We start from the raw sequence: 21,124 nt of genomic DNA on the forward strand, positions 1-21,124 counted from the left end.
GCAGGAGCTGGCCCCAAGGAACCTGGCTGGGCAGGAGGGAGAAGCCTTTGCTGGTGCTCCTGAAGTTGGGATAAGCATGGAGGGAAGTTGGGACCTTCACTCCCATCCCTTGGCATCGAACCCAACTCATGGAATCTCCTTGAGGAAAGCCCTGGGAGTGGGACACAGACTGCACCCAAACCTCTCCCAGCTCCGGGCCAGCTCCCAGCACTTTCTGCTTCACAACCACGGGCTCCATGTTCCCCTCAGGCCTCCCCCCCCTTCCCAACCCTTCCCCCTCACATGATGAAATTCAACAAGGGGAAGTGTAGAGTTTTGCATTTGGGGAAGAACAACACGATGTCCCAGTATAGGTTGGGGGCTGAGCTGCTGGAGAGCAGTGGAGGTGAAAGAGACCTGGGGGTCCTGATAGACAAGAAGATGCCCATGAGCCAGCAATGTGCCCTTGTGGCCAAGAAGGCCAATGGCATCCTGGGCTGGCTCAGGAACAGCGTGGCCAGCAGGTCCAGGGAAGGGATTCTGCCCCTGTGCTCAGCCCTGGGGAGGCCACAGCTTGAGTCCTGTGTCCAGTTCTGGGCCCCTCAGCTCAGGAAGGAGATTGAGGTGCTGGAGCAGGTCCAAAGGAGGCAACTGGGCTGGTGAAGGGATCCAGCACAGATCCTGTGAGGAAGAAGATGCCCATGAGCCAGCAATGTGCCCGTGTGGCCAAGAAGGCCAATGGCATCCTGGGGTGCATTAGAAAGGGTGTGGTTAGTAGGTCAAGAGAGGTTCTCCTCCCCCTCTATTCTGCATTGGTGAGGCCACACCTGGAGTATTGTGTCCAGTTCTGGGCCCCTCAGTTCAAGAAGGACAGGGAAGTGCTTGAAAGAGTCCAGCGCAGAGCTACTGAGATGATTAAGGGAGTGGAACATCTCCCTTATGAGGAAAGGCTGAGGGAGCTGGGTCTCTTTAGTTTGGAGAAAAGGAGACTGAGGGGTGACCTCATCAATGTTTTCAAATATGTAAGGGGTGAGTGTCAGGGAGATGGAGTTAGGCTTTTCTCAGTGGTGACCAGTGATAGGACAAGGGGTAATGGGTGTAAATTGGAGCATAGGAGGTTCAAGTTGAATATCAGAAAAAATTTTTTTACTGTAAGGGTGACGGAGCCCTGGAACAGGCTGCCCAGGGGGGTTGTGGAGTCTCCTTCACTGGAGACATTCAAAACCCACCTGGACACGTTCCTAGGGGATGTACTCTAGGGGGCCCTGCTCTGGCAGGGGGGGTTGGACTAGATGATCTTTCCAGGTCCCTTCCAACCCCTAGGATTCTAGGATTCTATGATTCTCACCCCAACCCCTCCCCAGCTTTCCCGCAGCCCCTCCAGCCACTGGGAGATGCTCTGAGCAATCCCTGGACCCCCCCCCTGCACCCTCCCAGAACCCCCGGGCTTGGACCGAACCCAACCGAACACCACCCCCCTCCTCTTCGCCGCCATTTCCAAGATGGCGGCGCCCACTGAGGGGGAGGCGCCCACGTGACCCGGGTCCCCGCGTGGCTCCGGCGCCCCCTGGCGGCCGCGCGCGCCGCGCTCCGCTTCGCCCCTTCCCGGCCGCCGTAAAGAGCCGGAAGTGCGTCACGGTCAGGTGACCCGGAAGCGGCGGAGGGGGCGGAAGGGACCGGCGGGCGGCGGAGCCACAGTGGGCGCCGGGGCCCCGGTGAGTGCGGGAGGCAACGGGGGCACCGCCACCCAAAAAACCTCCCCCCCGTCCCTTCCCGGGGCTCTCCCGTCCTCAGCGGGCACAGCGGGCGGTGTGTGAGGGGAGGGGGGAGCCGTGCGGGGAGCCCCCTCCAGGCCCCGCGTGGGTTGTGGGGTCTGAGGGTGGGGAAAGGGGGGGTGGGGGAGGGGGGTGCTGAGGGGGTGTCCCCGGGGTGTGTGTGAGGAGCTCCTGGGGTGCCGTGGGATGGGGAAGGAGGGGGAAAGGAGAAGGAAAAGACCCCGGGGGGAGTTTGGGGGTTTGAGGTGGGGAGAGAGAATCCGGTGCTGGGAGTTCGCGGTGTGAGGTGGGGGCCCCACGGAGCTGGGGAGGCACCAGTGGGTTGGGGTGGGAAGGATTTTAAAGGTCATCTCATCCCAACCACCACGGAAAAATCCTCTGGGTGGGGGTTTGTGCCCTGCTGGGGACATCTCGGGGTGTGCAGGCACCCCCAGGGGCATCTGCACAGGATCCCAGAGTGGTTTGGGTTGGGAAGGACTTGGAAAAGGAAGGGATTCTGCCCCTGTGCTCAGCCCTGGGGAGGCCAAACCTCGAGTCCTGTGTCCAGTTCTGGGCCCCTCAGTTTAGGAAGGAGCTTGAGGTGCTGGAGCAGGTCCAAAGGAGGCAACTGGGCTGGGGAAGGGATCCAGCACAAGTCCTGTGAGGAGAGGCTGAGGGAGCTGGGGGTGTTGAGGCTGGAAAACTGGAGCAGGTGAGAGGCTGGACTTGGCCAAGGGTTGGGGGGATGCATTTTGGACACGACAAGATGAGTGGGTGAGAGCCAGGAAGTTTGGGAGTTTGGGTCATGAGTGGGGCCAAGAAGGCCAATGGCATCCTGGGCTGGCTCAGGAAGAGCGTGGCCAGCAGGTCCAGGGAAGGGATTCTGCCCCTGTGCTCAGCCCTGGGGAGGCCACAGCTTGAGTCCTGTGTCCAGTTCTGGGCCCCTCAGCTCAGGAAGGAGATTGAGGTGCTGGAGCAGGTCCAGAGAAGAGCAAGGAGGCTGGGAAGGGATCCAGCACAAGTCCTGTGAGGAAGGGCTGAGGGAGCTGGGGGTGTTGAGGCTGGAGAAGAGGAGGCTCAGGGGAGACCTCATCACTCTCTCCAACTCCCTGAAAGGAGGTTGGAGCCAGGGGGGGGTTGGGCTGATATCAGTGGGACAAGAGGGCACGGACTAAAGAATTTTTTCCTAATATCCAACCTAAACCTCCCCTGGCAGAGCTTCAGCTCTGCCAGGGGAGGTTTAGGTTGGATATTAGGAAAGGATTTCTTTCTGGAGAGGGTGCTCAGCCATTGGAATGGGCTGCCCAGGGAAGGGGTGGATTCTCCATCCCTGGAGATATTTCAAAAGAGCCTGGATGTGGCACTCAGTGCCATGGGCTGGGAACTGCAGTGGGAGTGGAGCAAGGGTTGGACTTGATGAGCTCTGAGGTCCCTTCCAACCCAGCCAGTTTTTAGGATTTTCTGCCTCTCACCTCCTCTCCTCTCCCTGGGATGATGTCCCCACCCTCCCCATCCCACCCTGGAGGGATTTCTCAGCAGCTCTGAAAACTCCCTGGGGTTGGCCACACCTGGGGGCCTTAAATGGGATTCATTTGGGGTTGTTTGGGTTTTTTTGTCAATTTTATTTGCAAAAAACCAGCAATTTTATTTGAAATCAGGCAGTTTGACAGCAGAACTCCTGACAAACTCCTCCCTGGAGGTGTTCCAGGTGAAGCTCTGAGCAACCTGCTCTGTTTGAGGTGTCCCTACAGGGTTTTGGGTTGGGTGACCTCGTGGGGTCCCTCCCAGACCCCAAATCATTCCCTGATTTTTTGGGTTTATCCTGATTTCTGTCACCTTTTCCTGCTGGCTCAGCTCCTCCTCCTGAGGGTTGGGAAGAAGTCTGGAAACTCCTTGGGGCTGGCCACACCTGGAGGCCCTAAATGGGATTTATTTGGGGTTGTTTGGGTTTATTTATCAACAGGCAATTTTATTTGGAAAAAAACAGCAATTTTTTTTGCAAAAAACCAGCGATTTTATTTGAAATCAGGCAATTTGGCAGCAGAACTCCTGACAGACTCCTCCCTGGAGATATTCCAGGTGAAGCTCTGAGCAACCTGCTCTGTTTGAGGTGTCCCTACAGGGTTTTGGGTTGGGTGACCTTGTGGGGTCCCTCCCAGACCCCAAATCATTCCCTGATTTTCTGGGTTCATCCCAATTTCCATCACCTTTTCCTGCTGGCTCAGCTCCTCCTCCTGAGGGTTGGGAAGAAGTCTGGAAACAGCTCCTTAGGGCTGGCCACACCTGGGGGCCCTAAATGGGATTTATTTTGGGTTGTTTGGGTTTATTTATCAACAGGCAATTTTATTTGGGAAAAAACAGCTTTTTTTTTTTGCAAAAAACCAGCGATTTTGTTTGAAATCAGGCAATTTGGCAGCAGAACTCCTGACAGACTCCTCCCTGGAGGTGTTCCAGGTGAAGCTCTGAGCAACCTTGAGGTGTCCCTACAGGGTTTTGGGTTGGGTGACCTTGTGGGGTCCCTCCCAGACCCCAAATCATTCCCTGATTCCTCTGAGCTCATCCCGATTCCGTCACCTTTTCCCCCGCCGTTGTTCCAGGGCCACATTTCTCCTTCCAGCTGCTCTCCACCTGCAGGTGATGGGACAGATTTCACTCCAGGCACTGAGTTTGGCAGAGATTTTTCTGCTCTCCACCTCCACACCCTGTCCCTCGGCAGAAAAAGCAGGATTTGCACCCCGGATACCTCAGCACTTTGGGGTTTGGTGTTCCAGACTCTGGGAACCAAAGCAGCAGAACACTGAAAAACCTCTTGAAGCTGCAGCTCCACCACAAAAAATCTTATTTCCCTTGTTGAGTTGATAGAAAACACCCTGCTGAATTTATGTGGATAAAAAAAAAATGCAAGAAAAATGAGGATTTTATTTTAACTCCCACAATCTCTGCCAGGTTTGGGGTTGTTTTTTTTTTTTTTGTGGCCGCGTTGCCCCCGCCTGGGGTTTGTCCCTCTCTGAAGCTGCTTTTGCACGAGGTGATGTTGGATGGTGGCTGGCCACGCTTCTGATGAGCTAGATTTTTTTGTAAAAAACCCAACTTTTTGGTAGGTGGAAGCCACTCATTCTTCATCTGCCCTTTTTTCAGTACCTGGGAGCAGTTCTGAGCCCAGGAAGTTGGGAGCCATGGCTGCGGTGCTCGTGTGCCGAAGATTCCCCAGGCTGAGCAGGGGGGCTGCATTTTCAACCACAGCCAAAGGCAAAGCCAAGAGCAGAAAGGAGCAGGACCCAGAAACAACCAGCACCAGAACCAAACCAGTAGCCACCATCCAGTTGCTGAAGCCCCTGGATTACAGAGTCTCTTACAAACCCTCTGCCTATGCCAAAAGCGGAGCCGCCGGGAGCGGCGAGCAAGCTCTTGGTGACACTGTCACCAACCAGGCTGAGCACAGGGTTGGTGCCACCTCTTCTCAAGCTCTGCCACCCCTCAGAGCTCTCCCAGCAAAGCCCAAGTCCAACCCCCTCCTCAGGGAGACCATCTGGGGGTGTTTCTCTGCCAGCCAAACCCCAGAGGGAGCCGAGGCGGAACGAAGAGAGACGCACGACTCCAAGGAGGACCCTCGTGTGTTTCAGAAGGGGAGGCCTGAGTACAGATCCCTCAGCTGTGACAAATCCCAGCCTCTGGAGACCCTTCCTTTAGAAGAAGCTCACTCCATTTTACACGTGGTGGCCTCACACCAGGACAACCAGAACCCAAGAACCATCTCGGATGCTTTTCTCCAGCTGAGCCGTTTGCCAGCGGGACAACGCTCGGCCTTGGTGTCCAGCCCTGAGTTTGCCACTCTTGGCCTCCACACCCTGAGGAAGATCAGCTCCTTCAGCACCCCAGAACTCATCAGCATCCTAAAAGCTTGTGTGGCTTTGCTCATCCCCCCCACCCACCCTCTGCTGGACGCCTGCGAGAAGGAATTCTGCCGGCGGGCGTGGGACATGAGCCTGGAGGAGCTGCTGCTGGTGGCAGATTGCTGGCGCTGCCTGGAGCGTGCCGTGCCCTCCTACCTCACCATTTTGTTCAGCTGTGCCAACGTGCACTGGCAGGAGATCACTTTGCCCCAGTTTGTTCAGCTCCTTTATATCATAGGTGAGGGCCGGAGGTCACCCAGGGACTTGCTGCCCAAGGTGGAGAGCACGATTCTGAAGCACTTGGACTCCTTCACCTTGGAGGAGGTGGGTGCTGTCTGCTTAGGGCTCTTCAAATCCCTCAGTGGGATCTCTGAGCACGTCATGAGGAGGATTGCAGACAGGGTCTCCCTGCAGATGGAAGAGATGAGCACCTACTCCTTGGTCAACGTCCTGAAGCTGCTCCGCTACGCCCGCGTGGATCACCTGCCCCTCCTGAGGGAGCTTGGGAGGGTTATCCCTCCTCGCATCCCCACCATCAACATCCAGGGCATCATGCACATCACCCTCACCTACTCAGCCCTGCACTACTTTGAGGAGGGTGTTCTGGCAGCTGTAGCCACAGCCCTGCCTCCCAAGGTGACTTTCTGCCGCAGCAAAGACGCCGCCAAGTTCCTCTGGTCCTTCGGCTGCCTGGATTACCAACCCCCCAACCAGGAGGAGTTCTACTCCAGCCTGATAGAGCAGATGCACAGAAAACTCCACGAGTTCAGGAAGTTCCCTGAGCACCTCCTCACTGGTCTGCTTGGCTTGGCGTTTGTCAGGCGTTTCCCAGAGGAGCTGATAGCCTATGCTTTGGGGGATGACTTTGTGCAGAAAACCAAGAGCAGCAAATACGAGCTCCGGAAGGACCTCTTCACCCTCAGCAAAAGCGTCGAGATCGAGTGCCCCAGCTACCAGGGCAGCCTCCTGCCACCTCAGCTCTGCCAGGAGGTTACCCAAATGGTCTGGGATTTCGCAGAGCAAGAAATCTACGTCAGGCCTGAGATCCTGGAGGCCACCTCACTTCTGGAGAGCATGTTGGGTGGCCCCGAGTACGTGCAGAGCCACATGATCCTGCCTCACACCAGGTCCAGCGACCTGGAGGTGCATCTGGACACGGATGGACACCCCGTCCCTTTCAACTGCAAAACCCACCTGGCAGATAGGAAACTGAAGGACATCGGGGTCAGTCTGACAGATGAATTAATGGCTCAGCTTATTAAAGGGAGAGGGAATCACTCCACTCCTCTGGAAGTGGAAAATGGAGCCAGGACTCCGGGCTGGGAGAGAGGAGGAGAAGCGCAAAGGGAGAACCGGGCGGCGTTTTCGGGTGGGCTTCTTCCCCCTGACACCAAGATGCAAGCTGAGCCCAAATCAGGGCATTCTCCTGAGCTCCTTTCTTCTCCAGCCTTGCAGCCAGCACCTCAGAGGGTGAAACTGGCCATCCAGGTCTCCAACAGGAACCACTACTGCTACTCCTCCAAACGCCTTCTGGGGCTGCACTGCCTGAAGCGGCGGCAGCTGCGGCTCTTGGGTTACGTGGTGGTGGAGCTCCCCTTCTGGGAATGGTTTCCCCTGCTCAAAAGGACACGGGTGGAAAAGCTGAGCTACCTCCATTACAAAGTCTTCCACCCAAATCTTCTCAGCAAGGCTGGCTAACCTGCTGCCCTGCTTGCCCAGGATCACCGAGTGCTTTAGGTTCATCCGGCCCAACCTTTGCCCGACGCCGTCGTCGACCACAAAACCCTGTCCTGAAGGACCAGCTCCAAACACCTTTTAAATGCCTCCAGGCATGGTGACTCCACCACTGTCCTGGGCCATCCCAATGCCTGGACACCCTCTTGGTGGAAAAATATTCCCCAGGGGCTGACCCAGCCCCCCCAGAGCCATCTCCCTGCCTGGTGGTCGATTCAAACGCTCTTGGAGGGTTGGTTAAGTTTTTTTGGCAGGTGCCCTGTGTGCCCCAGGCTGCCTTGCTGAGCTCAACAGAAATGCTCTGCTGTCAGCCACGTGTCCCACCCTCTCCCTGTGTACTTGGATCCTCAGATGCTTCCATGCCAAATAAAATCTCCTGTCCTATTCCTTTCGCTCAGTGTTGGCTTTTTTCCTCCGCCCTAAACCCAAGTGGGTGGATGTGGGGGCTCTGTGGGTGCAGAATTGTGATACCTGGGGAGAGAATTGGGGTGGTTTTCAGTCCTGGGTGCCAGGAACACACAAATGTATCTCCTTGCTGCTTCACCTTCAGCCTGGTGGACACACAGGTGGAGCTTCTCCTTTAGAAGCTGAGTGGTGAGGTGGAAGCTGGAGCTGGGAGTGGGGCTGCACCCATCCTCAGGTGTTGGTTTCATGGTCAGCTCTCAGCACTGCCCAGCAGGGAGGATTTGCACCCTGATCTGCCACCAAGTGGGGCTGAGAAACCCACCTCAAGACCCTTCTCCTGCCTGGGTGCTGATGAGTCCTCTTGTGGCCTTTTTGCAGGGGGACATTTCAAGGTGTGCTGAGGTGGAGGCTGGGGACCAGAGGTGGCTGCAAGCAGGTCCCAAGTCAGATCCTGGGTGTGAACTTATTTTTACTGCCTGCTTGAAAATACCTGGGCTGTTTTGTGAGGTTTTTTTTCCCTCAAATTCTCAGTGTTATGGGGCACCTTAATCCCATACCCACTGGGCATGTTCCTTACTTCAGCAGGAAGGACACCAGGAAGACATTTGATGACTGCCTCCAAAAATTCTGCTCCCAGACTTGTCCAAGACCACAGGAGATCTTGATGGAATAGAAAAATAGTCTTCAGGTCTGTGTTCCTTCAGGCTCACCCCCTCACTTAAAAGATCTTTGTCCACTTAAGGCATGCACCCAAGAGTGATGTGACAGTTGTGTGACATCCTGATGGCACTTCAAAGCCTCTGAGTGCTCCCTGATCCTTGAGCCATTTGATTTCTCAAGTAATGACTTTGGGAAAGCAGTTTTCTCTGTGTTGTTTTTTTTTTTTTTAAAAAATGTTCATAAAATCATTAGAACTTTTCCTGTGAAGCTGGAGTGCAGCAGAACTTTTCCAAAGAAGGGAGAGCAGTGACTTGGGTGTGCAGAATCATCCATTTTCTTGCACCTGGAAAAATCAGCTGGGTTAAATCTTAACCTGGCTTGCAAACAAGTAGGGGAGGATCCTGTAAAAAAAGCCAGGGGCAGCTGAGTTGAAAAGGCTGCAAGTTTAGTGAGAGAATTAATTGTTTGTGATGAACCAGAGCTGTTTGGTGAAGATGATTTAAGAGTGTGGTAGCAAAGGGCAGGTGAGGAGAAGTGAATTTTTGGAGCAGTGAGTCTGCCAGGATGAGTTTGAGGCTCACAGGGGTGAAATTCTCCTCCTCCCTCTCATTTAAGGAGGGTCACAGCAGGACTTGCAGGTGCTCCAGTTGGGTCTGGTTGGAAGGGATGTGGAGAAGCCTTGAGGCAAAAAGAAAAGCAAGGAGAAAGGGCAAATCTGGAGTCATTCCAAGAAAAAGAATGTTCTTTTTTTTTTTTTTTTTTTTTTTTTTTTTTTTTTTCTTTTTTTTTCTTTTTTTTTTTGTGTAACACTAAGAGGGCCAGGAGAACCCAGCAGGCAGGAGGTTGAGAGAGAACCAGAAGTTCAGTCACACAGCATCACTCCCAGAGCATTTGGGTGCCAGAACTCAGCCCAGGTCAGTTCCTCCTGGAAGCCTCTCAGGCTCAGGAACCCCAGGGAGCCAAATTGTTGGAGCATTACCCTGTTCCTTGCTCCTGGTGGCTTTCAGACCAAACCCTGGGCTAGAAGCAGTGTTCACCTGGCCCTCTGCAGCTCTCCTGAGGTTCTTGCTTGTTTCAGGAGGCACTGCAGCCTTCAAGCTCTGATTTTTGTCTGGCCACTTTGCATTTCCCCCACATCCCCTCGAAAGCTCCAGCTCATCCTGGCTGAGCTTCAGCTGAAAACCAGCCAGGGGCTGCTTGTTCTTGCAGGAAGCAGGGAGCTCCTGGTTTGCAAGGTCTCCGTGAGGTTAATGGAAGGTTGACACTCTTTTCCTGGCAGATAATTTCATTCTTAGAAAGGATCTGATATCACCAATTCCAGTCACTTTTTTTTTTTTTTTTTTTTTTGCATTTTCTACTTGAGCTTCTCCCCTGAAGACTGTCAGAAGGATCAGCAGGCTCAGTGGTCAGAACACCTCCTGTGGAGCTGTTAAATGCTCTCTGCTCCCTTGGAGCTTTTAAATACTGATTATTACCATTTCTCTTTAATCTTTCCTCACATCTGAGGCTCCTGAAGCCCTCTGGTCTCACTGCAGTGCTCTGTTAGTGCTGCTCTCATCCTCAGACCTCCAGCCCAGCTTGCTCCAGGAGCAGGGAGGAGAATCCCAGGATGGGAATGCCAGGGGAATGGACACTGACTCTTTCCACCCTGAGGAGCTTTGGATCTGAACACCCTGGTCAGGTCCCAAACCACCCCATGTCCTCCAGGGCCCACTGAGAGCTCACCCCTGCCTCATCTGATGCTTTATCCCCCAAAACCACCTCTATCTTTGATAAGCTTTCCTTCTATAAGATGTTTTTAGCTAAAATTTTATTTTCTCTCTGACATCTCTCCAGGACCTCACTGATTAAGGCTTTTTTTTCCCTCTCAATCCCATCTCTGCACCACAGCTCTATAGGTTTCCACCTGCTGGACTCAAAGCTGCATTTTAGGAGCTCCTGAGCTTGTAGAGGCTCTGAAGCACAAAATCTTTTCCCTGCTCACTGGTGCTGGCTTGATTTTCCTTATTGATTTACTGATTTTTTTATTATTTATTATTTTTCCTCCCAGCTGAAACCGATGCTCAGGAACTGAGCTCTCTCCAGCCACCAAGATGGTCATAAACGTCTGTCTCCCACACTTCAAGCCAAGAATTCACTGCAACAAGGTAAAAATCACAATTTGGGGGGGGGATTTGAGGGAAATAGAGGGGCTGGGGGGAGGGGGTGATCATTTATCATCACCCCTGGAAATCTGATTTTTTTGCCTGGCTCCCCCAAGGAAACAAAACCAAGGCAACTCACAGCAAAACCCCATTATTTTGTGTGGTCTGGCTTGTGCAGAGAGGGGATTTTATTCTGGGAGGCTCTGCCTGTCCACTGAAAGCAGAAAAATTGAGGGCAGATACAGGTAGAACGTGGGGTTTTGGGTCTGTGAAGCTGAGAGAAATTTTTGTCCATTAAAATGGAGGTGGGAGGGTTGGGATTTTGGGTGGGTTTGCTGGCAGATTTCACTTCCAAGCTCACCAGTCTCCCACTGTTCCCAGTGAGGAGGTTTTGGGAAGTTTTGGGGAAATTTGGGTCCCCTGCTTTGAGCTTGAGGGGGTCACTGATGTGCAAGCACTCAGGGAACCTGGGGCTTTGGGGCTTTGGGATCTGCATCCCACATGAAAACAAAGTGGAGCTGCAGGCTCAGTGCTTTAAAAAAAACCCCATTATTTTGAAAAAACAGGGATTACCCTCAAATTCCTCTTCAAAATTTGCTGCCTGCTGGTCAGTGTCTGCCAGGGAGTGTTAGAAAACTTTGTGTGGCTGCTCTGATGTGGCACACACCAAGTGTAGGAGGGAAAAAGCCCCAATTTGGCAGGATCTCATAACAAAACAAGGTTTCTTGCTTACAGATATTTGTGCTGTGACTTGGGGTGCCTTTTTTCCCTGCAATGTTACAGCTTTCCCTTGGTCCAGCAGCGTGTGCCCCTCTTGCCAGGGTCTGCTGAAGTTACTCTGTTCTACAAAGAGTTACATTTTCACTCAGCCTCATCAGGATCTAATTATTTTTTTTAATTCAAAGTCACTTTTTAATTGTAAGTCTCCTCACACCCCAAAATCCAAGGTTTTAGGTACCAAGAGAATAGGTTATGGTGTTCAGTAGTTAGGTTGTGGTGTTGGCCAAAGGTTGGATTGGAGGATCTTGGAGGTCTCTTCCAATCTAAACATTCTGTGACAATAACCAGGTTGAAATATCAGATATTCCTTGCTGTTACCTATTAATTCAGCAAGTGCTGCAGACTTTTTAGGCCCTAAGATTCCCAGAAAAGGGAACAGAGCAGAGCCAGCTGGGCCAGGAGCAGAGCAGAGGGGGGGATGAAATGGGATGGGTGGAAGTGAGACAGGTTTGGGTAGGGTTGTTGATCCTGGAGCAGGAGCCAGTCAGCTCCTTGACCTCTGGAGGTTTTTCTGGGATGCTTTGGGTTATATTTGGAGCAAATCCCCACATGGACAGAGGAGCTGATGTTTCACCACTGCTGGAAGAGGGAATTCCTCCCTCTCCCCCAGACACACGCTCTCTGCTCCCAGCCACGCTCTCCCACTCCATTTCTCTCACTGACCCAGCCCAAACCCCAAACTGCCCATAATTTTCCACCCTTCTAGCAGTTCTGTCAGCTCTGCCAGGTAATGGGGTGCAGAGAATGGGGTTGCATGGCTGGAGGAGGCTGGGACTGGGGCTGCTCTGCTGCAGGGATCTCCTGTGCAGGGTCAGCTGCACGCCAAGCCCCGCTTCCTGCTTGGTGTCATCTTGCTCATCTGCCTCAGAGCTTGTGAAATGAGATTCCTTTTATTTTCTTGCTTTGATCCTAATCCTTTTTGTTGTGGTTTGTTTTTTTTTTTTCTCCTGACACCCAGATTTCTGCTGATGGTTATGAAGTGGAGAATCTCATCTCTGAAGACCTGGCCAGGAGGAACCGTGGGTTCCGCAGCGAGTACTTCATCAAACCTCCAGTCCATGTCACCATCTCTTTTCCCTTCAACGTTGAGATCTGCAGGATTAATATTGACATCTCATCTGGGGGATACCAAACCTTCTCTGGGCTTGAAGTTTACACCTCTACCTCATGCAATAAAACCTCTTGGCAGAGCCCTGAGGGGCACTTCTCAGCTCTGGCCGGGCAGCCCGTGTCAGACAAAGACACTTTCACACTGGTGGGCAAAGCTGTCTTAAAAAATCAAAGCAAAGTGACATTTGGCCACAGAGGTTTCAAGCCCAGGCCTCCTTTCCATCAGATGGAAAATGTCTTCTCCTACCCTGGCTCTGTGTCTCAAGACCTCTGGAACAAAGGGCCCTCCTCGCTGAGCAACGTGTCCCACTTAAAAATCTGCATCACCCACGTGGCTGGAGGTGGCCTGCCTTGCATCAAGAGGCTGGAGGTGTGGGGACAACCTGCCAAGTCGTGTCCCCAGGAGGTGGTCGAGGGTGTTTTTCAGGTGGCCTCCCAGTTCCTTGCCCAGGATGTCAGCAGCCTCAAGCCAGAGCCCTGGACACCCATGGAGAGCGACTGCGAGCCCTTCAGCTCCCATGACTCTGAGCAGCAGCCCCTCCACAAGCTGCTGGACGTCATCCAAGACATCCCTGAAGAATTCCTTGATCCCATCACTCTGGAAATCATGACCTTCCCTATGCTCCTGCCCTCTGGGAAGGTGATTGACCAAACCACCTTGGAAAAATGCAACCGGAGTGAGGCTTCTTGGGGCAGGGTCCCCAGTGACCCTTTCACTGGGGTGGCCTTCAGCCAGCATTCCCAGCCCCTACCTCATCCCACCCTAAAGGCCAGGATAGACCATTTCCTCCTGCAGCACAGCATCCCTGGCACCAACCTGCTTGGGAGGGCCCATCCCTCAGAAATGCTGGTCCCTTCTTCCATCACAATGTCTTCTCTGAAAAGGAAAGTGGATTGTATGGATCAGAGCTCCCTGCAGCCACCTTATTTTTCTTCTACAAACTTGCTTGTCACGTCTACCTCAGAGAACACTGCTAAAAAAATGAAAACTGACAGTGACTCCCATTTGATCCACATGGACTGTTCCACAGGTATCGTGGCTCCCTCCGTCACTTGTGGGGGTTTTTGGGGAGTGTTTGGACAGCCCAGGGTGGGGTTTGCAAGTCAGGAGGCTCCAGTACAGATCCCCATCCCACCTCTAGAAAGCTTTAAGGCCATTGTGGTTTGCTGAGGAGAGAGATTGTGGAAGCCCTGGCCCAGGTTGACAGAGAGGTGGGAGATCCCTGGAAAAATCCCAGGTGAGGTTGGAACCTGAGGAACTGATCTGGATGAAGATGTCCCTGCTCCCTGCAGGGCTTGGACTGGGTGACCTTTAAAGGTCTTTTTCCACCCAAACCATGATTCTATTTACGTGCAAGGCCAGGTTGGGTGGGGCTTGGGGCAACCTGAGATAAAATCCTAAAATGGGTTGGGTTGGAAAGGACCTTAAAGCTCATCCAGTTCCACCCCCACCAGCCCAGGGTGCTCCAAGCCCCATCCAACCTTCAACACTGCCAGGGATGGGGCAGCCACAGCTTCTGGGGGCACCCAGGGGCTCAGCACCCTCACCCCAAACAATTTCTTCATTTCTTTATTTAGTTGCAGATGTCCCTGCTCACTGTGGGGGGGTTGGACCAGATGAGCTTTGAAGGTCCCATCCCACCCAAACCATGCCATGATTCCATGGTGCTATGGAGTCAAGTCACCACCTCACTCGCCTCCCCTCTCATCTTGCCATCCTGGATGGTGTTTGCTCCATTTTTTTCCCTTTTCCTCATCTCCAGGCTCCTTTTCCTCACCATTTTACCCCTGCAGTCCCAGCCCTCTTGTTTGCCCCGCTCGATGCCTTTCCCTTTGAGTTCATCTTCCCTTTCTCCTCCTCACTTCCAAGCCACTGGCCCTGTGGGGTGGTCTGAAGCTTCCTCATCATGAGTGATTTATTCTCCCAGCCCTCCAGTGTGCTTTTGCTTCAGGAAGAAACCACACAGCAGCATGAGGAAAAAAAAAAAAAAAAAAAAGAAAAAAAAAACCATCTAGCTGTGCCCTGGTGATTCCACGAGGATCTTGGCTGGTGTGGGTCTCACCACCAGGACTCTGGTGGGGAGGAAAGCAGGACTGGGACACTAATCCTGCTCCTGGATTTCCTGGGGTATTGGTGGTGCTGCTGATCCCTTGGAAAATGTCCCTGCACAAGGATTTTGTCCCTGCAGAGCCCCCTGAGCTCAGAGCAGGAGCACAGGGCAGCAAGGGAGCTGCCTTGGGAGCAGGGAGGAGAGGACAGCACAGGCTGGGAGAGACTTCCCCAGGGTTTGTAGCAGAAAATCAGGGGGAAATGTTAGCCAAGGGGTGGGATTTGAGTCTCCCAGGGAAGGAGAAGGGCCCTGCTTGCCTTCTCTCCATGTTTTTGCCAACCATCCATTAACAGCACTGCTGGGCAGCAGCTCCAGGAGGCAGAAAACCATCTCAGCTCCTGCAGCCCTGAGATCAAAGCTCTGAAAAGCAGCCCTTGAGCAACCTGCTCGAGGGAGAGGTGTCCCTGCTCGTGCAGGGGGGTTACAACCAGATCATCTGTAAGGTTCCTTCCAACCTTTTCCATTCTCTGAATCTATGGACAGCAGGGTGCTCTCACCCAGCCCTGCCCCAGCCTCTCAGCAGGAGCCCAGGCAGCTCAGACAGACCCAGGGATCCACCCAGAAACTGGGAGCAGGGCTCTGGCAGCTTCTTGGGAGGTCCAGAAGTTCCCACCCAGCAGCTGGGGTGGGCAGGGCTGGTGAGGAGGTGCCAGTCTTTAGAAAGCAAAGGTGATCCCTGCTTTAAATATCCCAGAAATTCACTTCTCTCCCTCCAAAATCTCTTCCCTCTTGTGGTTCATCCTCTACTGCCCCTCCAGGCTCTGGGGAAGATCTTGGCTCCCAGGCTCTTGCTCCTCTGGACTCCACTTGAGATCTTTTCCCCCCAAATCCAGATCTGTTTTCCCACCTTTGCCTTCATCCTCCTTGGCACAGGAATTCCTGCAGCTTTTTGGAGCTGCTCCCAGTGCTGCTGTTCCAGGGATGCCTGCAGCAACACTTGAGCTTTTTCCAGCCTTTTAAGGGAACAATCCCACTGGAGGAGGAGGATGAACTGGGAGGAGGGAGGGAAGCATCACCAGTGCTCTCATGAGGGTGATGGGAGCAGATGGGTGCAAATGTCTGGGTAAAGGCAGAGGGTGTGGGTGCCCTCTGCTCACCTGAGGCAGGTAAGTCAAGTCTGCAGCTCTTCCCTGAACTGATGGGCTGTAACACCCCAAAAAGTGGCTCCCAGCTTTGAATTCATGCCAACTGGCAGCTGTGTCACCCATCAGCTTTCTCCCAAAATCTCCCAAAAAAACAAAAAAAAAAACCATTTCAAGGAAAAAAATGGAGTGGTGGTTTGGTTTGAAAGAGAATCACTGAATTGTTCTGGCTGGAAATGACCTTTTAGATCATGGAGTCCCACCATAACCTCACTCCACAAACCATCAGCCTGACTCTGCCAACCCCAGTGCTTAAATGAGGTCTTTAAGCACCACATTTTGAAACACCTCCAGGGATGGTGATTCAGCCACTTGCCTGGGCAGCCTGTTCCAGTCCTTAATTACCCTTCCAGAGAAAAAGTTCCTTCTGATATCTAAACCTCCCCTGGCACAATTTCAGGCCAACGTTTCCTCTTGTCCTGAGACAAATTCTTTTAAAGACCTGGATGAAAAGATTTGATGGTGGGAGGTACTGCTGCAGGTTTCTGCTCTGACCTCTCAGTCTAGAGCTCACCCCCTGTTTCAGGAGGAATTATTGGTTGTTTTTAGGGCAGAGGGGTGGAACAGCTCCTGCTGGGATATCTCCCAGCTCCCCAGGAGCAGGGATTGCCCCGTGAGGTCCTGGAGCTCCTTGGGGGAGCTGTGCCTGTACATAAATAAAAAGCAGAGTGCTCAGCCCAGGGAGCTGGTGCCTTGGTGTGTCATCAGCCTTGATTGCTGTGGCAAATGTGCAGCACTAATTCAGAGTGGGTTTTTTTTTTCCCCCCTTTCCTCTGGGAGATGGGTTTAACAGGATGAGTGATGCAGACACCACTCTCCTAGTAATGAACGCCTTGGGGATTGCACAGGAATAGATGCTGAGGGGAAAGGTTCCAGCCCAAAGCCTTTGGTTTTCTCCCTTGGCTCAGAACTGGGACAGAGAGAAAACAAAAATAAATCCCTCCAGGTTTCGTGTTAGTGGCTTAAATGCTCCCAGTTAGCTGCAGGAAGCAGAACTGGGAGCACTGGGCCGGGAGCCTCGGTGGAGCAGGCTGAGGGTTCAGAGGTAAAGGAGTTTCTGGATTTTTTGGTCTTTTGGCCTTTCTTGGACCTGCAGAAATGAGCTGGCTCCTGGATGTTCACCCACTTGGCACGACAGGAATGGCTGGCAGTCACCCAGAGGGCTTTTCACCTCTAGGATCCAAGGGAGATGAGGTGCTGCCTCCCCATCCTGGCACCCAGGTGGGGAAAAGAGACAAGCAACAAGTGTCAGAGCTCCTCAAATCCTCAACATTGACCCAAATGTTCAGAGCCAAGGCAGCCTTTCTGTTGCAGAGTCTTTTTTTTTGTTTGTTTGGTTGGTTCCTGGCATCCACTTCTCCTGCTTCTCTTTGCAGATTTGGCCTCTCACGAGCAAAAACTCTCGGAGAGTTTGGACACTGCCTTGACCTCAGCTCTCAGCTCCATGCCCTCCTTCACGGCCAAGCTGATGAGGAACCAGCAGCAGGCAGAGGGTGAAGGAGGCTGCAGCAGCTCCTGGGGCACAGGCACCACCCTTGGTAAGCCCCAAAAAACCTCTGGTTCATCTTCAGGAGCTGGAAAGGAGAGGAGAGAGCTGGGCTGGGGTTAACAGGGAGGGTTGTGCTGCTGCTCGGCAGCTTTCTCTGCCTCTTCAGACCCCAAAATAATCTTTGTTCAAGATAAAAATATTATATTGTTTCCCAGCAAGATTTAAACAGACCCTGCTTGCCCAGGGTGCCCCCAGAAGCTGTGGCTGCCCCATCCCTGGCAGTGTTGAAGGTTGGATGGGGCTTGGAGCACCCTGGGCTGGTGGGAGGTGTCCCTGCCCATGGCAGGGGGTGGAATTGGATCATTTTCCAACCCAAACCATTCTGGGACTCTGGGATTCCCCATAGGGGAGATGGAGAGGAGATCTTGGGGAGAAATTCTTTGTTCTGAGGGTGCTGAGCCCCTGGCCCAGATTGTCCAGAGAAGCTGTGGCTGCCCCATCCCTGGAATTTTGAAGCCCAGGTTGGATGGGGCTGGGAGCAGCCTGGGCTGGTGGGAGGTGTCCCTGCCCGTGATGGGATTGGAGCTGGATGATCTCTAAGGTCCCTTCCAACCCAAACCATTCTAGGATTCTCTGCTGTACAGTTTTCTGGTAAACCCAGTGCTCCAGCTGGGTTCTGCACACCCAGAATGATCTCTTGGAATTCCAGGGGTGCACTGAACCCCCCCAGTCCCTCCTCAGGCTGATTCCCTGACTCCTGCTTTGCTCCTCTTCTTCCCCTGAGCCAGGCTCTGCCAGACCAGGAGCATTCAGAGTGACCCTGGGGAGGTGACCCAGGGGCTCGGTGTCTCTCTGGTGCCTTTTGTTCTTTCCCTATTAAGCCATTAAGCTTTTTTCCTGTCCCCTTTCAAATCGGTGCTGTTGAAGAGCTGATGGGTGGGTGTGACAGGAATGCAAAGTGAGCCCTCAGGGCTTTTTCAGTGCCCCCACACTGGTGAGAAAGTGAGAATCGTGTTCACTGTCACCTCTCCTGGGGTAAAACCTGGATCCTACAAAACCTCAGCTGATCCAGGCCCCCCCTGAGCACATCCCCCCCCCTCCCAGAACCAAACCCTTCCCTTTCAGAGGGAAATTAACCCCACTCCCACCCTGTCCCCCCGTGGCACAGCAGGGTGGGTGCCACCGAGTGGATTTGTCACCTCCCTCCCCTCATCCATCCTCTTGGCTGATCCCAAGGGGATGAGGTTCAACACAACAACCCCATGGGGAGCTCCAGGCTGGGCACAGAGTGGCAGAAAGGGAGCTGGGAGTCTGGATTGCCAGGAAGCTGAACAGGAGCCAGCAGTGTGCCCAGGTGGCCAAGAAGGCCAATGGCATCCTGGGCTGGCTCAGGAACAGCGTGGCCAGCAGGTCCAGGGAAGGGATTCTGCCCCTGTGCTCAGCCCTGGGGAGGCCACAGCTTGAGTCCTGTGTCCAGTTCTGGGCCCCTCAGCTCAGGAAGGAGATTGAGGTGCTGGAGCAGGTCCAGAGAAGAGCAAGGAGGCTGGGAAGGGATCCAGCACAAGTCCTGTGAGGAAGGGCTGAGGGAGCTGGGGGTGTTGAGGCTGGAGAAGAGGAGGCTCAGGGGAGACCTCATCACTCTCTCCAACTCCCTGAAAGGAGGTTGGAGCCAGGGGGGGGTTGGGCTCTTTTCCCAGGCAACTCTCAGCAAGACAAGAGGGCACAAGAGGTCTCAAGTTGTGCCAGGGGAGGTTTAGGTTGGACATTAGAAAGAATTTCTTTCTGGAGAGGGTGCTCAGCCATTGGAATGGGCTGCCCAGGGAAGGGGTGGATTCTCCATCCCTGGAGATATTTCAAAAGAGCCTGGATGTGGCACTCAGTGCCATGGGCTGGGAACCACGGGGGGAGTGGATCAAGGGTTGGACTTGATGAGCTCTGAGGTCCCTTCCAACCCAGTTCTAGGATTCTCTGATTCTCTCCTCTCTCCTTTGCAGAGCAGGGCAGGAGCAGCCAGACCCAGGGATGTTCTTCCTGCGGCAAAACTTTCTCCTCCTACTTCCGAACCGAGCCCGTTTATTCGCTGCCCTGCGGGCACCTCCTCTGCCGGCCCTGCCTGGCCGAGAAGCAGAAGGCTCCCTCCTCCATCCCCTGCGGGACCTGCAAACGCTCGGCTGCCACCCACGACATCAGGAGGGTCCATTTCTGAGCCCCCCCCCCACCCAGGACCGGGGCCACGGAGCTGCTGCTGTTTCCTAACCCTCCCTCATCAGTCCCTGGGAGGATGGGAGAACCTTTGGAGAACTTGCCAGAAGAGGGGATTTGAGTTCTTCTTGTGCTAAGCAGGGGTGGAGGGGTGTAAAGCATCACCCCAGAGCAAACCCCCCCCCCAAGCAGGGTAACAAAAGCCATAGGATCTCTGACAAGGAAAGTGTATTTATACAGAGCCCCTTCCCCCTATCCCAAACCCCATCCCACCCCCCCTCTTCCCACCACCCCCCTGGTTTAGCATAGGTGCCTTCAAACCCTGAGCTGAGCTTCCCCCCTGAGTTAAAACCATTTTCATGATGGTTTTGGGTTGTTTTTTTTTTTTTTTTGATGAGCAGCCCTTGGGTTGTGAACCAGGCTGAGTCCTTGTGGTTGATGATGTGCAAGCTACCCCTGCCACCCCCCCACCTTCCCCACCACCTCCCCCTTTCCCTCCTGTCCTGCAGGAGCACCTCCTGCACCCCAAAATCCAGCAAGGCACCAAGAGAGGCTGTGGGCAACCAGCACTGAGCTCCCCCTGCTCCTACCAACCAACTCCTGGAGGAAAAGCCATGGTGGGAACACCAAACAAACATCACCCTGGGTTTGTGTCCTGTGGCTGGCCCAGCTCCCCAGCTGGCTGACTGATAGACATTGAAGCCTTAATAAAATGATCTTTCAAAGTCAGGGGCTCTTCCTGACTCCTGGTTGGGTTCCTGAGGCTTGGGTGGTGTGGTTGGAGTGAATCCCTCCTTTAAATCCCTCCTTGGAATCCCTCCTTTAAATCCCTCCTTGGAATCCCTCCTTTAAATCCCTCCTTGGAATCCCTCCTTTGAATCCCTCCTTGAATCCCTCCTTTAAATCCCTCCTTTGTATCCCTTTGAATCCCTCCTTGAATCCCTCCTTGGAATCCCTCCTTTGAATCCCTCCTTGAATCCCTCCTTGGAATCCCTCCTTTGAATCCCTCCTTGAATCCCTCCTTTGAATCCCTCCTTTAAATCCCTCCTTGAATCCCTCCTTGGAATCCCTCCTTTGAATCCCTCCTTGAATCCCTCCTTGAATCCCTCCTTTAAATCCCTCCTTTGCAGGCTGGCAGGAGGTGGACACAGAAGATCTGCAGAACCAGGGCTGCCTGGAGCAGCACAAGTTTGGGGCTCAGATTCCCAAATTTAGGAAGGATGGTCCCCAAAGGGCTGTTGAGAAGGCTGAAGCTCTGCCAGGGGAGGTTTAGGTTGGATATTAGGAAAAAATTCTTTAGTCCGTGCCCTCTTGTCCCACTGATATCAGCCCAACCCCCCCCTGGCTCCAACCTCCTTTCAGGGAGTTGGAGAGAGTGATGAGGTCTCCCCTGAGCCTCCTCTTCTCCAGCCTCAACACCCCCAGCTCCCTCAGCCCTTCCTCACAGGACTTGTGCTGGATCCCTTCACAGCCTCCTTGCTCTTCTCTGGACCTGCTCCAGCACCTCAATCTCCTTCCTGAGCTGAGGGGCCCAGAACTGGACACAGGACTCAAGCTGTGGCCTCCCCAGGGCTGAGCACAGGGGCAGAATCCCTTCCCTGGACCTGCTGGCCACGCTGTTCCTGAGCCAGCCCAGGATGCCATTGGCCTTCTTGGCCACCTGGGCACACTGCTGCCTCCTCTTCAGCTTCCTGGCAATCCAGACTCCCAGCTCCCTTTCT

The 21,124-nt window shown here is 53.6% G+C and overlaps 2 protein-coding genes across 5 annotated transcripts; both read left to right on the forward strand.

Moving 5' to 3' along the window:
• Positions 1–1,622: 1,622 nt before the first annotated feature.
• UBOX5 (U-box domain containing 5) lies at positions 1,623–20,132 on the forward strand. 4 transcript variants are annotated; one of them, XM_071753154.1, is made up of 6 exons: positions 1,623–1,694; positions 8,348–8,453; positions 10,476–10,572; positions 12,308–13,490; positions 17,089–17,250; positions 19,196–20,132. In XM_071753154.1, the coding sequence occupies exons 3-6, from the start codon at positions 10,519–10,521 to the stop codon at positions 19,405–19,407; spliced, it is 1,611 nt and encodes a 536-aa protein (XP_071609255.1). In that variant the 5' UTR covers positions 1,623–1,694; positions 8,348–8,453; positions 10,476–10,518; the 3' UTR covers positions 19,408–20,132. The 4 variants fall into 4 exon arrangements, with proteins under 4 accessions (XP_071609255.1, XP_071609256.1, XP_071609258.1 ...); XM_071753155.1 differs by having other exon boundaries at positions 8,351–8,453; XM_071753157.1 differs by lacking the exon at positions 17,089–17,250.
• Positions 1,629–7,747, forward strand: FASTKD5 (FAST kinase domains 5). The gene is made up of 2 exons (XM_071753153.1): positions 1,629–1,694; positions 4,872–7,747. The coding sequence occupies exon 2, from the start codon at positions 4,910–4,912 to the stop codon at positions 7,322–7,324; it is 2,415 nt and encodes an 804-aa protein (XP_071609254.1). The 5' UTR covers positions 1,629–1,694; positions 4,872–4,909; the 3' UTR covers positions 7,325–7,747.
• Positions 20,133–21,124: the final 992 nt, after the last annotated feature.

This window comes from Heliangelus exortis, chromosome 10 (assembly GCF_036169615.1).
Source record: "Heliangelus exortis chromosome 10, bHelExo1.hap1, whole genome shotgun sequence".
Lineage (NCBI taxonomy): Eukaryota > Metazoa > Chordata > Aves > Apodiformes > Trochilidae > Heliangelus > Heliangelus exortis.